A 16,072-nucleotide genomic window follows, 5' to 3' on the forward strand; every position below is an offset into this window, starting at 1 on the left:
CCCGAGTTGTAGCATTCTGAATGAGCTGCAGCTGTTTAATGCTCTTTTTGGGGAGTCAAGTCAGAAGACCGTTACAATAGTCAAGTCTACTTGAGATAAAAGCATGGATGAGCTTCTCCTGGTCTGCTTGACACATGCAAGCCTCCACTCTGGATATGTTCTTCAGATGGTAAAAGGCAGTTTTAGTAATTGATTTGATATGACTGTTGAAAGTCAGGCCGGAATCTATCAGAACACCAAGGTTTCGGACTTGGTCTTTGGTTTTTAAAGATAATGACTCCAGGTATTTACTAACAGCAATCCTCTTTTCTTTATTGCCAAAAACAATTATCTTGGTTTTGTCGTGGTTTAATTTAAGAAAATTTTGTCTCATCCAGTTATTTATCTGTTTTAGACAGTGACACAACACCTCAATTAAATTGTAGTCATTTGGAGACACTGCTATAAATAACTGTGTGTCATCTGCATAGCTATGATAGTCAAAATTAAAGTTCTGAAGAATTTGACCCAAGGGTAGCATATACAGTATACATAGTATAATTAACAACCACACATGGAGCAAAAACATTTAGCCAGCGGCTGTTAATTAATTAAAATTTGACAACAGTCAAAGGCAAAATGGTGACATACATTATTTGTCTCCTAACCACAGCTCTCATAATTTTGTGTTCCTCTTCTTAACCATGTGGCATATGAGTTTTTATTTTTATTTTTGTTTACCCATGAGTCACATTTGATAAGTCTGAGCATCAGTGAAGGTGACGTGAAGTGGTTCCAGAATAAATGTCAAAGGTTAAACCCTACAATCTGCTGATAACAGATACAGCAGCTCAGATAAAGTCAAGTGAGTGAATCCCTGTGTCTACACCGGTGACGATATGGCCTTTCACACCAAAATTACCAGGAACCTTTAGTTCATCTTGTACACCAAGCTATTGACATCGGAGCAGTTGGTATGGAAAAAAAAAAGACAAAAACTTATCCAAAACCAATTATCCCATTAAAGCAAAAAGACAGATATCACGTTACAACTTACAATTACCAACACAAATTTTCCTTAGGCATAAACATTCAAATTTTGATTTGAGAGACAAGTTATGTAAGTTAGGAAGTACAACTGCCTAAATGTACCTAAACACATCACCAGCCATTGAATGTACTCACGTTATTATTATTATTTTAGAAAAAATAATATTCATAATTTATATTCATATGATGAATACATTACTAAATATGGTATAAGGCAGATTCTAAGTGTGGCACGGTTACCATTAGTCGTACTTGGGCTCTCTCTAGTGGTACATAAAAGAATCACTGCCTAGGTACACTTGAATTGTCCATCCATCCATCCATCCATTTTCTGAGCTGCTTATCCTCACTTGTTTTTAAACGTTTGAGTTGATGTTGTATTTAACATTTATGTGCACTACATTTTATTTCAATCCTTATTTAATTACACTTTTTTTCTCTCTTTTTCTATATTTAAGCACAATTTTAGTGTTCAATCTGCGCATAATGTTAGTGGCTTATGAAATATACTTTTTAGGAATAAAAATCACTGCTTTTTTTTATTATCATTAGTATTTTTTGAGTTGGTACTAACTTTGTGGAAAATGTTTGAGTCCTGTGAAGTGTCCCTATTTGATGACGTCAGGAATCCAATTAACTGCATTGTCCTACATTTACCATCAGATGGCAGTCAATTCAAATACATTACTGCTTTTAAATCACTTTTAAAAACTTGTCTTAACCATCAATTGAATGTATCTAGAATGTAGAAATAATTCTCAAGAGCAGTGCCAATACAAAATTGGGTGTCAGGAGAATTCATTTGCAAACTGACCTCATAATAAAAGATGAGATTCACAGTCCAGGCAGAACGTACTAAATTGCTTCGACCTCTGTATCCTTTCCTTTTGCATCGTATTTTTTCGCCATGTCTGCACTCTGCAGTTAGCCCTTTTCGTCACATCGGTTTGAGTAAGGTTTATAGTAGTCGAGTCTCCCACAATAAAACCATATTATTCCCTCAAATATCGTGGTTTATTATTATTATTATTATTATTATTAGACGGCGATTATCCTTACGTTAGTGACGAAACGTACTAGTAAGCATTTCACGGTAACCAATTCAATCATATACAGACAACAGGGTGAGATTCATTGTGAAACTCGTAACCGGAACCGGAAACTGTCTTCCGACTAGCTTGACAGGTTATAAAAAAAAAAAAAAAAAAAGTAACACCTGTTGTTAAAGGAGAAGCGCGCGCACACAAAAACACAGTACCACGCGGACACGGCGAAGCGTGCGTCACTAGTAAACGCAGAGGCAAGTCGCCGCAGTTTGACTCGACCAAGAACCGATCGGGATAAATACGAATAGAGCCGCTTCCTGTGGATTGTGTTTGGTCTCATTCAACACAAAGCCTGCTTGGGTCGTCTTTTAGCGTCTGGAACTTCATCGGATAAGATGTTTCCGGATTCTGCACCGGGTTCGTATGCATGCATGCATGTATGATAAATCTTAGTATCTAAACCCGAAGACACAAAGTTTTCTTTTGCAAGTAGACCTAATTTATCGTTTCTTTTGTGTGCGTACGTAATTTGCATAAAATAAATTCAAATTCCACGACTGCTTGAGTTAATTCATAGAATGCACTGTCTAAAACTTTGTTGTGAGCTTCACGGTCTAAAACAGGGGTGTCCAACTCATTTTTGTCCTGGGCCGCATTGTAGTTATGATTTCCCTCAGATGGCCGTTAGAACAGTGAAACCATATAAATGTTTAATCACCAAATAATATTATTACCATTACACAACAAATTGAGGGATAACTACTTTTGAAATCAGAAGACAAGGATAATAGTTTGTTCAAGTATTGTTTAAGTTACTGGAGAAGAAGGGTTTGGTAACAGAAAAATGCAATATCTCAAGTTAATTGTTTATTATTATGACAATTTGGAATTTAGCAAAAATCACGGAAGTTGACGAGTATGATTTGCTTTCGCAGGCCACATAAAATAATGTGGTGGGCCGCATCTGGCCCCCGGGCCTTGAGTTTGACACCTATGGTCTAAAAGAACACTAATTAAAATGCTGTTCACTGGAACTCTAGCTCACTTCTAATCGTTCATCACAAATGTGAAAGTTAGACCACCAGTACACGGACAGAAGCAAGAAATCACAACGTTTACACATTTGACTTAGCTTTGTTTACAAGCGGTGTACTTTGTACAGTTGTCATTTGTTAACACTTCAGCAGCTCTTAACACGTCATATTAAAAGACGTCTTGCACTGTCAGATTTGTTTAGCAGTGTCAGAGGGCATGTACAGCATTGTGGTTATTATTGAATTGAAGCCTCAAAGTACTCTGCTGACGAACAGGTAGAAAGCAAACATAAAAGTTGTGATGTTGATAATGAGTAGGCATGTGTCCTAGCACCTCACAAGCATAATACTGTGTGGACATAGATACAGTGTCTCTCAACATTATTTATAGCTACATAACGTGCAAAGTATCAGAACCTTGATTGGTAGGATTATTGTTACAGCTTTTGCGTTGAATCTCAATGCAGTACACTCGTGCTTGTGAGCCATTAGCTCCATTCTGCATTGATTTTCAGTTGTGTTCATTAGTGACAACAACACTCTTATCACTCATAAGCAACACTATTGCAGATGACATTCATATTGTTGATTTAAAAAAAAAAAAAAAAAACATTTGACACCATGCAAGTTCTTTGTTTTTGTTTTTGTTTTGTTTTTATAGTGAAAGGATATTGTAAAAACAAAGAGTTCTCCCTGCAAACATTCAACTGGGGATGTGTCATACATATAATCTTGTAATCTTGTTGACTCTTTGCAGCGCCCCTCATCCTTGTTACAGGCCTGTGTTAGGTTTGAGCCCTGAGTGGAACCACAGGGCCAAGAAAGCATGCTCGCTGCAATGCTGCGCCAGAGTAGCGGCGGAGGATCCGGAAGTAGTAGTAGTGGTGGTGGTGGTGGCGCAGGAGGAACCAAAGTCCCTCTGGGCATCTCTCGATTCTCCAGCTCCAGCTCCAGCACGTTGGGCTCCTCTGAGTCAGGCAAGGTCTTCAAGGGCCGCCCAATGGACTCTCCCAACCTCGATAGCCTCGCCTTAGACCCCAACTACATCATGCAGATGGTCAGCGATGTACGCAAATTTGCTGATGTGTTGCTCCAGTTCAAAGAGGTTTTCGTCTCCACAGGTATGTTGGGAAATAACATTTATAGGAAATGTGTTTTCTTTTTGTATTTGTTGTTTTTAGTAAATCTTAACCGCTTAACATGTATAGTGGAACCTCGGTTTACGAACAACCTGGTTTATGAAAATTTCGGTTTGAGAACGAAACAATTTAAATTCGTAACCTGAGGTTCCACTGTACGTCGCTTCATTTGACAATGTACATATAGTGTTCACCCACGTATATTTTTGAATTCGCCTATTCGCTGATTTTTAATTTATTTTTTTAATATATTTTTTTGTGAAAAAACTCACCAATTTGCTGTTTTTGTGTTCATGCCAAAGTCCTGTCTAATACAAAAGTATTGCTTTTGACACATTTTTGTGGCATCTGGGTGCCAAGGAACTATGTTAGCATCATTTAGTCAGACCATAGCCCTGTCTAATAGAATAGTATTTTACTGCCATTTTTTGGCATCTATAGCCAATTATAAACCTTTTTGTGGAGGGGGTCTATTACTTGTGGTTTTACGCACTTTGCGGCATGGCTCAGTCCCTATCCTTAAACGCTATACTTATTTATTTTTGTTTAAATTCCATTTAGGTGAAGACTTGTGGGCCATAGATTTGAAGATAAATGGTTTTCTAACTGAATATAGTTGTCAACCAACCACCACACTGTTTCTTTCTTTAATGTACACACCCTGTGTATCTTTCAGTCCTGTTGTGGCCTTGGGCTGCGGGGCCACTCAACTAGCCTTATCTCTCTTGTACCTGGAGGTTATTGCCCTCTCACTGCTAAAGACTACAATGAAATGTGCTGCAGACAATGCATAGGGAATAAAGTGCAAATTGTCCTAATACATTTTTCAGGGGAAGAAAAAAAGTTTTGGTCTTTCATTTAATTAATCCAAAATGACCTTAAATTTAAACCTAAACATTCAGTCAAGCAATATACTTCCCTATCGTTGGTTCCTAAATTAGACTCAGTGGTCACTTCATTAGATACCCCTGGCACAAGCTAATGAGCTATAATTAAAGAGCCGTATGCTGTAGGGCTTGGATTAGTTTCAGTATGTCCTGGTTTGTGAAGGAAGACACATTACAAATGGATTGCCATTTCCTTGTCCGTCTGTCACACTCTCTAGTTATGCTATAGTGACTTGAAGAGAAAAATATGACCTTCAATTCCTCCACCTGCACCTAATACTGTTGCATGATTGATAGTGTCAGAGAGCGTACCATTTTATTATTGTTTCTCTAATCTTTTGCCCCTCTTGTATCAAAATAAGGCTGATATGAATATTCAAGATATGATACTCTGCCACTACAAGAAGAAGAAGAAGAAGAAGAAACAAACACAGTAATGAACATGTTATAGGAGTACCTCTCTGATGTTATTCATCAAAATAAGTTTTTTTTCTTCTTGCTTATGCTAATATTTATACTAGAGCTTTTGCATTGGATCTTATAAGATTGTGCATGGATACCTAATATTGTGCTTGGTGAGTATATGTGGGGTTAGTGCATTATGCTCAAATTTGCAAAGCCCTCGACTGTATGGGGGAGCCTAAGGAATCTAAGGAATTGTAGTTGCACACTGCTAGGGTATTTAAACTCTGCAAAAATGAAGCGGAAAAAATGAATCTTGAGCTTTGATGCGCTGCCTAGACTGCGAGCAAAAGATGTGTCTCAAGTTTGAGAGACAGTCATGTTGCTATGTAACAAATCTGATTTAGTTGACTAATGTGACTAACCTTCATAGCTAAACACAAAGAAACCGGTTCATGATTGTTGCTTGCTCAAAAATGTAATTACTCTATGGTGTGTGTGTGGGGGGGTGGGGGGTGGAATGATGTTTAGATGTGCTCTGGATGTGGGAAGTAGAACGCCCGCCGTCAATTTGGTGCACATACTGTAACATAACAGAGCACTATCGTGCGATTTAGCAAAATTGTACACTTAATGATTAGCCCGGTAATTTTTTCCCAGCATATAAAAATGTAGTATTTCTATTTTACTGCTATTGCAAGTGCATACGGTACGTACACAACATGTTGTGCATTCTCGCTCTCGTACATAACGAGCATGCCATAATGTCTCTTGAGAGCAGGGCAGCAGCATGTCAGCTTGCAGCTTCCGTGCTGTTAGCTCTCTGAACTCCCACTTGAAATAATTTTCTATATACTGTATTGATGAAATGAAGTGGATTCATCTTTCCAACTTCAAATTGAAATGCCCTGGTTTTAAAAGGAAACATGTTCCATACACATGGGCTCAGTTATGCGGATGTGGTCACTTATAATAGATGCAAACATGTGACTGAGTACCATTTAGTGCTTGTTTTGGCTAAATGCAGGAAAAGACAGATTTGGGAGCCTGATTCAGATTTGCACGTTGAAAACATAACCCTCCACTATTTAAAAAGTCCGTTGTGCCTCAACCACATTTCAAATGCCTTGGAAAAAAAAGTTAAGAGACTGATTGTTGACTTGGTACTAGCATAATATTCAATCTGTAGATTGATTGTTAAAAATTCCATTAATGGTAAATTGATTGAAATAAGTAGTTGTGGGTTAATCCTGTCTTAAAGCAACTGAGGCAAGATGGTGTGCACTACTTGGCTGCAACCAGCAGAGCCACTGTTGATTCAGTGTGAACAGGTTTGCTTTCTAAAGAAGGCCATCATAAAGTCAGCTCCTGTACGATAAGCTCCATCCAAGCAGATCTCTCCAATGGCATCTCAGTACAACACTGGTGTTGAATGTTGAATGTCCATACCTATTAACAACACATTTAATTGACAATGTTAGCGTTGTAGGGGTTCGTAACCCCATCGAAAAGAGCATATGGTGCAGCTATCTTATTTTACGTCCAGCCATCAAGGAACAACTTTTCATTTGGTTCTCATTGTAGTAGGACCTGTGATAGACATCTTCAAGGTGTCATTGTTTAGCTTTAGTATGGATACTTAACAGACATGGCCATCAGATTGTTGGGAGCCACTGATGTGTACTGTGATTGGAAGTGATTTAAGTCCCTCTTTAATTTATGGCCATATTGTCCACTTGCTGCATTACTAAAGTTCAAACCTTTCATTGCTGCGGTCACCCACTGAAAGTGACCGGGAAAAAAAAAAAAGCTCACTCCTTCCCTTCCTCCTCTGTTTACCACACAGTGCAAAGCAATATTCAGCTTTTAGTCTGGGTCCCCTTTGCAGCTGAATTCACAGTCAATGATGTGAGCGTGACACCCATTGTCCCTGGTGGCATCCCCACACTCGCACACTCCTGTAAATCGGCAGTGTTTTGCGCAAATTGATACTTTCCCAAGTCCAGAATAGCTGTGGCCTGTGAGAATGATCCCCATGGGGTTTCCTCAGCCAAGTCCTCCAAATAAGACATTTTAAGTTTATTTAGACTAGTAGTGCATCCTTAGATGGTTATTATTGCATGGGGGAGCATGTGGCCACAGCCAATGACGCACATGACTGAATTCTGTTTTGAAAAGTTGTTTATTAATTGGTGTCAGGTCAGTGTCGCAGACTTGTCCACTGTCTGCACACCATGTTGTCCCTGTGTTGCAGATATTTACATTCTTTTGTAAGGTTGTGACCTAGTCCACTGGACACTTGTGCAGGACATGTTAGTAATTGGAGTGGATTATTATTTCGAGGTTGGTCCTCACAGGTCACAGAGGACATCATGAGACCATATGAGCTGTGGGGGTGGTCTATCTGGCCATTTTGTATTTGATGGTGAGTAGGCACTCTGAAGCACTCAATCATATAAGAGTAGCAAACATTTGGTCCTAGGAGGATGTCACTCAACCAAAAGGAGATGCTTTTTATTTTATTATTTTATTATTATTATTTTAATCCGGTGCAGATTGAGGGATTTGTTGTGGGAGTCAGGGTGTGTGTCTACAAGGCTGCTGCTTTTTAGTAAGACAGGTGTGCCTTCTGTGTTTGCACCTCCGGGCCCTGCCAACCAGAATAATGGCCAATTTTGCGTGTCATGCGCATAAGCATAAAAACTGAACCAGCCAGCTTTGTCAATGGAAGGTTGAGGAGCGTTTCAGGGCGTTCTCAAATACAGTTTTCTCTCCTTTTTACCAACTAAAAAAATCTCAGACTATCTGTATTGGGATTATAGATAATTGTGCTCTCGAGAAATGATTCCTGTAGGTTTATTTCTACCCTTGTTGATCTGACGTAAAACTGGGCTGTACTTGTTTCATCTTTACAGTCACCCAATCCTGTCACCAGTTATAGTCCCAAAGCTGAACCTTAATTGTCACGAAAATCCTCTTTTAATGCGTTGTACTCTAACCTTTATTTGTATTGTAAGACATTTCAATGCAGTACATTCATTTTGAGCAAGACTGGGTGAGGTTAATTGTTCCGCTCCAGAGGAATCCTGTCAATGACACAGCAACTTTCGAATACTGTGATAAACTTGACACTCTATACAGGACAGATGAGTGTTCCTTTAAAAATGAATAAAATGAACCTTTCGTCACATACCGTCATCATTTTTCAAAGCTTCATTTGTCAGTGTATGTGTATGACTCATATGCCCCCATTCACTATGTCAGCTGAACCATTTGGTCTGAGTCATGAGGAATCTTTCGTTAATAATTATCTGTGTGAATATCTTACTGCCGGTGCCACGTAATGAACACGGACACACAGCACAGCTACACAGTGAATAATAACTTACCAGTAGTTTTACTTTTTGTGCTTAGTCTTATTTAGTTTGTAACTTGTTGTTATTTTTGAAAGTGTTCTGCAATGACAGTTCAGGTTTCTGGTAAACTCTGGTGTGGGTGCTCAGCGAAAGCCTAAAAACGATTCCAGTGATTTGGATGTAAAATTAGCCCTACTTGGACTTTTCACTCACCATTTCAGTCTTTCTTTAAAGGCTCTAACTCTCCTCTGTTTAGACAGTCTATCCCACTGGGTTTTCTGGGATTGGCCGTAAAGTATTGCAAGCTGCTTCATTCCTTAAAAAAAAAAAAAAAAAAAATCCTTTTATGGTTCTTCTACCACGCTTGTATTTAAAGCCAGTGTAAATCATCCAAAATGTTCTTTCCAATGTGGAAAAAAATGATCTCTTAACAATCAAGATACTTAGATGCTCTTGGACACTCGAGGAATATCTTCTCGATTTAATCATAGTGTGTACTTATCTTGCTAACTAAGCTGCCTAAAAGGATTTATTACATTACCTTAATTGATTTGCTCCTTGTTTAAATGCACTGCTCTTGTTTTAACTTTATCTAATGCTACGCTAGAATTTGATCTTTTTAGGGATTAAAGTTAGGGATCAATGTTTTGTGACGTCTGGCAGTCCTCTTATCCCTTTTGTCTTTTTAAAAGGAAACCTGTCACAATGTACGAAGTACCACAGGCTTAAACTCAATCATCAGGCAATGCACAATGTGCACAATGATGGCACGTTGTACACAGGTGGCAAAAACATGCTAACTTTTTAACTGGCACTGATTTGTAAGCCGTTTTCAGTTTGGAACCCGAGGGAACATCCTCTCTGTGTGTCTCTTTCCTTCCCCCCTGAGAAAGATTTATAGTTATGGACACTTTTTTTTCTTTTTTTTCTTTTTTTCTTCCCTCAAGCAGTTAGTTTGCCACACATTTCAATACAATCCAGGATTCCCGCACTTGAGACTTGACGAATAAAGAGCTCTGCTAAAGGGCTGTACAGGTTTTTAAACTTCATATTTAAAGTTGAATCCTTTACATCTCAATATGCTTTATCTTTATGCACTGTTTTAATGTGTACATACAGTGGCTTGGACTTTGGAGTATGCTGTAGTTTGTATTTATAAGATTGTAATTTATTTTACACCACATTTATGTAAAAGAGCCATCACTTGACTCACAAAGTTACTCCAAAAGAGTATTTTAGGCTCTTATACTGTTATAGGAATGGCATATTTAACCATGTGGAAGTGTGAACAGAATACCCGTTGTCCTGCTGGTATTGACATTTTTAAACACAGGCGGCAGTTTTATCCTTTGGAATAATCTTAAGTAGCCCTTAAATTTGTGGCTTCTGTCCCTGCTTTGGATTAAAGTCAACTGGAATTAGCCACAGTCGCATTTATTCAGCAATGAGCATTTTCAACAATGAGTGACAGTGCAGCAATTTTGATCTAAACAACTTTGACGGTTATGGATTTTTTTTTAATGCAGCCTAATTTACATTTAATTTATATTTTCAAAATAATTTTATCAATACAAGTCTTCGAGTTTTATGTAATTAGTTGCCGTTGACAAAATTATATTGACTGTTTAGTTTTACTGTTATGTGAGAATCTACATCCTCGTTCAGTGGTCTGGTTAGACTGCAGGTAATGTTACAGCTAACTTGTGCTATTAACATTCACTGCCATTGACGGCTTTAGAAGTTAAATATCCATGTTAACTAGGAAGGCTGGCAGTGAATGAGTTAAGTCTCATTAGTTTAAGTTGTATTTTGGATAAGAAATAGCTCAGACCATTTAGCCTTAAATAAAACACCAGTATCTGTGACTTTGACCTCTGACATGGCACAAACATCCAACTGAAGTATTTAATTCTCTAAATAGATTAATCATTGATCAAGGTTTTGGTGAGTTGGCAAATTCACTTACGCTTGTTTTTTTTCACCGGGTAATCTGGCTTGCGCCCATATTAACAAAAGCATTCATTATAGGTAAATTGAAGACTCTAAATTGCCCATGAGTGTCAATGTGAGTGTCTGCAACTGACTGGTGACCAGCCCAAGGTGTATCCTACCTGTCGCCCAAAATCAACTGGTATAGGGTCCAGCTCAAACGCGACCCTGATGAATAAAAGCGGTGTAGGAAATTGATGGATAAATATTGAAATGCTATGTAAAGTGTCGCACTCTGACTCAGTTTGCTGTCTTTATTTTCATTGTTACCAATCAACAGCCTTTCATGTGTAACAGAGAGCAATAAAATGCAATGTGTATTCAGAGCCAGAGACGCTGAATCAGTAGTCGACTTTGCTGGACACACAGCTGACATGACAAGACAAAATACAATTCATATCCTTCTCTGACTTTCCAAAAATACCGTGCAACAGACTGTTATCTCCACTCAAGCGTAACAAAATCTTCAAAATTGTCTCTGGCTTGCGCCCACATTCCAAAGCCACGCACGATGGGTTTATTGAAGACTTAAAATAAATATGTGCATCAGTGTGAATGGTTGTTTGTTAACCTCATGAAATAAATGGTTGTACTGCTAGGTGGCTATCAATACATTTAGTATGACTAATACCACAACACACAGCTTTTAATTGAGACATGGGATCTGTAAATCGAAAGGTTATGGTGAAGCTCAAACAGGGTGTTGCTTTATGCTGCAATTCTGGAGCAAAAGCTGCTTAACATTTCAACACTCACCTGAAAGGTATTAGAGATTAGAATAAACAAAAGTGATCTGGTGCTTGCTGACAAAAAAAAAAAGTTAGCGAGGAGTTTGACAGAAACAAAACCAAGGGACGGACACAACCGAGTAGGGTCCACAATTATGATGACAAAGCGAAGACGAGTGCGACAAACGCTGTAGTACGATATAGAATAATATGTTGAATTAATGACTACTTCCTATTAGATACCTGGTGATATCTGCAGTTAAGTACATGAATACCCACTGTCATTATAAATAAAGGTGCAAGAAAAAAGATTTGAACCATTTGGACTTAGCTGGATTTCTGGATAAATTGATCATAAAGGTGATCTGCTCTTCGTCTAAATCACAACAATAGACCGTTTTCTGAAACTAATAATAACAACACAATGTTACCATGTTTTTATAGAACACAACATGTAAACATAGTGAAGGGTGGAAAAACTTTGAACCATTAGATTTTAATAACTGTTGATCCTCCTTTGGCAGGCATGACCTCAACCAGATGTTTCTTGTAGTTGCCAATCAGACCTGCACAATGGTCAGGAGGAATTGTGGGCCATTTCTCTTTACAAAACTGTTTTAGTTCAGCAATATTCTTGGGATTTGTAAATCCCTCTCCTGAGATCATGCCACAGCATCTTAATTGGGCTGAGGTCAGGACTTTTGACTAGGCCACTCGAGAAGGCGTACCTTCTTGTATTGAAGTCGAATGGATGAACTCAATCAGTTGTTGATTTACTTCTGTACTTTGGGTCAAAGTCCTTTTTTTTTTTTTTATCATCCATCCTTTGTTGAAATGGTAGACTGCACTGTAAATGTGTCCAGTAAAAACATCACCTCATATAATTGTTTGTATGGTTCTACTAATAGACTGTTTGTCTTTTTCTTTTGACATTTTGAAGAAGATCATATCACATTTTATGAGCAATTAATGTAAAATCAAGGTAATTCATTTCCAAATCACATATCCTTTCTTGCGACTGTATATAAATAAGTAACTAAATAATTTACCTTTTTTCCTGCCAGATGTACAATGGGTACGGGAAGTATTCAGACCCCCTTAAATCTTTCACTTTGTTATATTGCCGCCATTTGCTAAAATAATTTAAGTTATTTTTTTTCCTCATTAATGCACACACAGCACCCCATATTGACAGGAAAAAAATGGAATTGGTGAAATTTTTGCAGATTTACTAAAAAAGAAAAACTGAAATATCACACAGCCATAACTATTAAGACCCTTTGCTGTGACACTCATATATTTAACTCTGGTGCTGTCCATTTCTTCTGATCATCCTTGAGATGGTTCTACACCTTCATTGGAGTCCAGCTGTGTTTGATTATACTGATTGGACTTGATTAGGAAAGCCACACACCTGTCTATATAAGACCAAGATAGAACATTTTGGTTTTAATTCTAAGCGGTATGTGGGGAGAAAACCAGGCACTGCTCATCACCTTTCCAATACAGTCCCAACAGTGAAGCATGGTGGTGGCAACATCATGCTGTGGGTGTGTTTTTCAGCTGCAGGGACAGGACGACTGGTTGTAATCGAAGGAAAGATGAATGCGGCCAAATACAGGGATATCCTGGACGAAAACCTTCTCCAGAGTGCTCAGGACCTCAGACTGGGCCGAAGGGTCACCTTCCAACAAGACAATGACCCTAAGCACACAGCTAAAATAACAAAGGAGTGGCTTCAGAACAACTCTGTGACTGTTCTTGAATGGCCCAGCCAGAGCCCTGACTTAAACCCAATTGAGCATCTCTGGAAAGACATGAAAATTGCTGTCTACCAACGTTCACCATCCAACCTGAGAGAACTCGAGCTGATCTACAAGGAAGTATGGGAAAGGATCCCCAAATCCAGGTCTGAAAAAAATGTTGCATCATTCCCAAGACCCATGGCTGTATTAGCTCAAAAGGGTGCTTCTACTAAATACTGAGCAAAGGGTCTGAATACTTATGGCTGTGTGATATTTCAGGTTTTCTTTTTTAATAAATCTGCGAAAAATTCAACAATTCCGTTATCTGTCAATATGGGGTGCTGTGTGTACATTAATGAGAACAAAATGAACTTAAATTATTTTAATAAATGGCTGCAATATAATAAAGAGTGAAAAATTTAAGGGGGTCGGAATACTTTCCGTATCCACTGCATGTTCACGGGCATGTTTGTATGTTGCAAGGACAGCTCCACACTGCTTACATGAGGTTAAAAGCCAGTTAACTTGAGAGTGGGGAGGGAAGGACAACCGCCGGTCATGTGCTACCGTACTTTTCATTCAGGAACTTTGTTGGTGTTCCTAGTGGGAAGAAGAGAGCCTGTGTGTGATGTGCAGGTAAACAGAAGCATTGCCAGGTCCAACTGGAACTAATGTCTTGTGAGAATCAAATTAGGTCTCACTGGACTGTAAAAAGGCAACAGAGGAAATTGGGTCTATTGAAGCGTGAATAAACTTGCCAAGCAATGCGGCCTACAAGCAACAATACCTGCAAAATCATTCTTGATTCTTGTTCACCAAACTTTCTCAAACAAAATGGTGATTACTAGCTTGTAATGGACAGAAATTTCTCGTTTGCGGCCTTAAAGTGTGCAATATATTTATGGTGTTGCCTTTAAATAGCTGAATACTTTACATACATATACATTAACAACTTGCCATATAACCTTTGCCATTCTGTATTTTTCAACGTGACCTAGGACTGTATAACATTCTTAAAATAATGTAATTACAGCCTACATATCATATACCAACTAGACTTTACACCGATCTGATGGGTCTGATCGGTATCGGACGATAATTAGCATTTTATGCTTATCAGCTGATTGGCTTTAATGTCATAATTCGCCGATGAACGACTCCGCAAAAGACATTTACTCCACGTCGCCGTCGTGTACAGTATATTCGAATCCAAAAGCTAGTTTATTTTTAGCGTTGTCGCATGTCTTTTGACATAGTACTGTAAATATCTGACCACCAATAAAATTATTTTTTTTTAAAACATGTCGGCGGTGTGAGACAGACAACACATAATGCCCGGATCAGACTACAAGACAAATTTGGTCTTTCACGATTGCGCTATATCAGACTACTGCAATAAAATCTTGTATTCCCATACCACCGCATCCAGTTTTTTACAATCACTGTGCTTCTTCATCTTGTCAACTCAAACGTGACCGGATACACTCGTTACCATGGCCACGGCAACAATAATGGATCGCGCCATTTGTTTATAAGAACAAAATGGGGAAAAACGTGTTTGTGGTTACCGGTGCTCGGGAGAGGACGTTTGTTTAAGGCTTGCTTGAGGTGTGTTCACATACTTTTAATACGGTACCGCTCGCAAGCAGGCAACAAAACATTATGTAGCTTAGCAAGCTGGTGCGAGCACTAACGGTTGTAAGCGAATATGCAGGCGTTCTGTCGAACCATGCTCTTTGGTGTGTGTGAAGTAATTTAATTACGATAAAGTAATTTAATTACAGTAAGTTAGCACCCATTATTTCTGTCATGTTGTAATGTTGGTTTGACCTGACTGATTAGAATACATGATCTGACTAGAGCAGTGATTTCCAACCTTTATGGAGCCAAGGCACATATTTTACAATTGAAAAATCTCACGGCACACTCGCAAACAAAAATGGCACAAAACGTGGATACAATGTCACAAAAAGTGGATGCTTTAATTACTGTATTTAATTCCTGCCATCTAATAGAAGACCATTAATTTGTTCGGTTTGTCACTATGCCTCACTGGCATAAATAGATGAACAAAGATACATCATTTATTGTAAATTAAGTATTAATTACACAATTAAGTACACAAGTATATACAGTAAATGAGTCATTTAAATAGACACATTGCTCCATCGTGTGATCTGATCTGTTATCGTTTTTTTAAACTCTGTGATCGGCCCCAAAAATCCTCATCGTGTAAAAACTAATACCAACATAGTCTTCCTTCATACTTTCTCTCTTTGTCAAGTCAGATTTTACTCAATTAAATTCCTCAGTACCATAGTCATGAGAGTAACTCCGGTTTGAAGGTAGACTTTTAAGTTCACAAAGCCCATTCACTCAAGATCAGGATGACAGTAAAGCCAAATAGCCTCCGCTTGTTCTCAGACTTGGCCCCTCACCTCCTTGTTCTGCCCATTGACAGGTGCACTAAAAGGGGGCCGTCTTCACTTCCTGGCCCGCTTGATGTCCCTTAGCGTACAATGCACATTGTGGGGAACAAGCATCGGCTTTTAGCGCTACCGCTTGACCAGTTAGGCTGCCAGATCGAGGTTGCACGGTGGGGGGATCTGTGTTTTTCTTAAAGAAAGCCGAGAGCATAGTTGGAATGCCAGCTTTCAGAGCTTTGCATCAACAGTTGGTGGTGGAGGTGGGGATATGGGTGATATCTAAGAGATATC

General features: G+C 38.6%; 1 protein-coding gene across 5 annotated transcripts in view; it reads left to right on the forward strand.

Annotated features, from left to right (window-relative positions):
• Positions 1 to 2,263: 2,263 nt before the first annotated feature.
• Positions 2,264 to 16,072, forward strand: part of arhgap29a (Rho GTPase activating protein 29a) — a 38,111-nt gene continuing 24,302 nt past the window's right edge. For all 5 annotated transcript variants that reach the window (XM_061758931.1, XM_061758934.1, XM_061758935.1 and 2 more), the window contains exons 1-2: positions 2,264 to 2,492; positions 3,867 to 4,230. In XM_061758931.1, coding sequence (XP_061614915.1) covers positions 3,936 to 4,230 — 295 coding nt within the window. In that variant the 5' untranslated portion in view covers positions 2,264 to 2,492; positions 3,867 to 3,935. The remainder of the gene's footprint in view (positions 2,493 to 3,866; positions 4,231 to 16,072) is intronic.

Source organism: Phyllopteryx taeniolatus, chromosome 20 (assembly GCF_024500385.1).
Source record: "Phyllopteryx taeniolatus isolate TA_2022b chromosome 20, UOR_Ptae_1.2, whole genome shotgun sequence".
In the NCBI taxonomy this organism is placed as follows: Eukaryota; Metazoa; Chordata; class Actinopteri; order Syngnathiformes; family Syngnathidae; genus Phyllopteryx; species Phyllopteryx taeniolatus.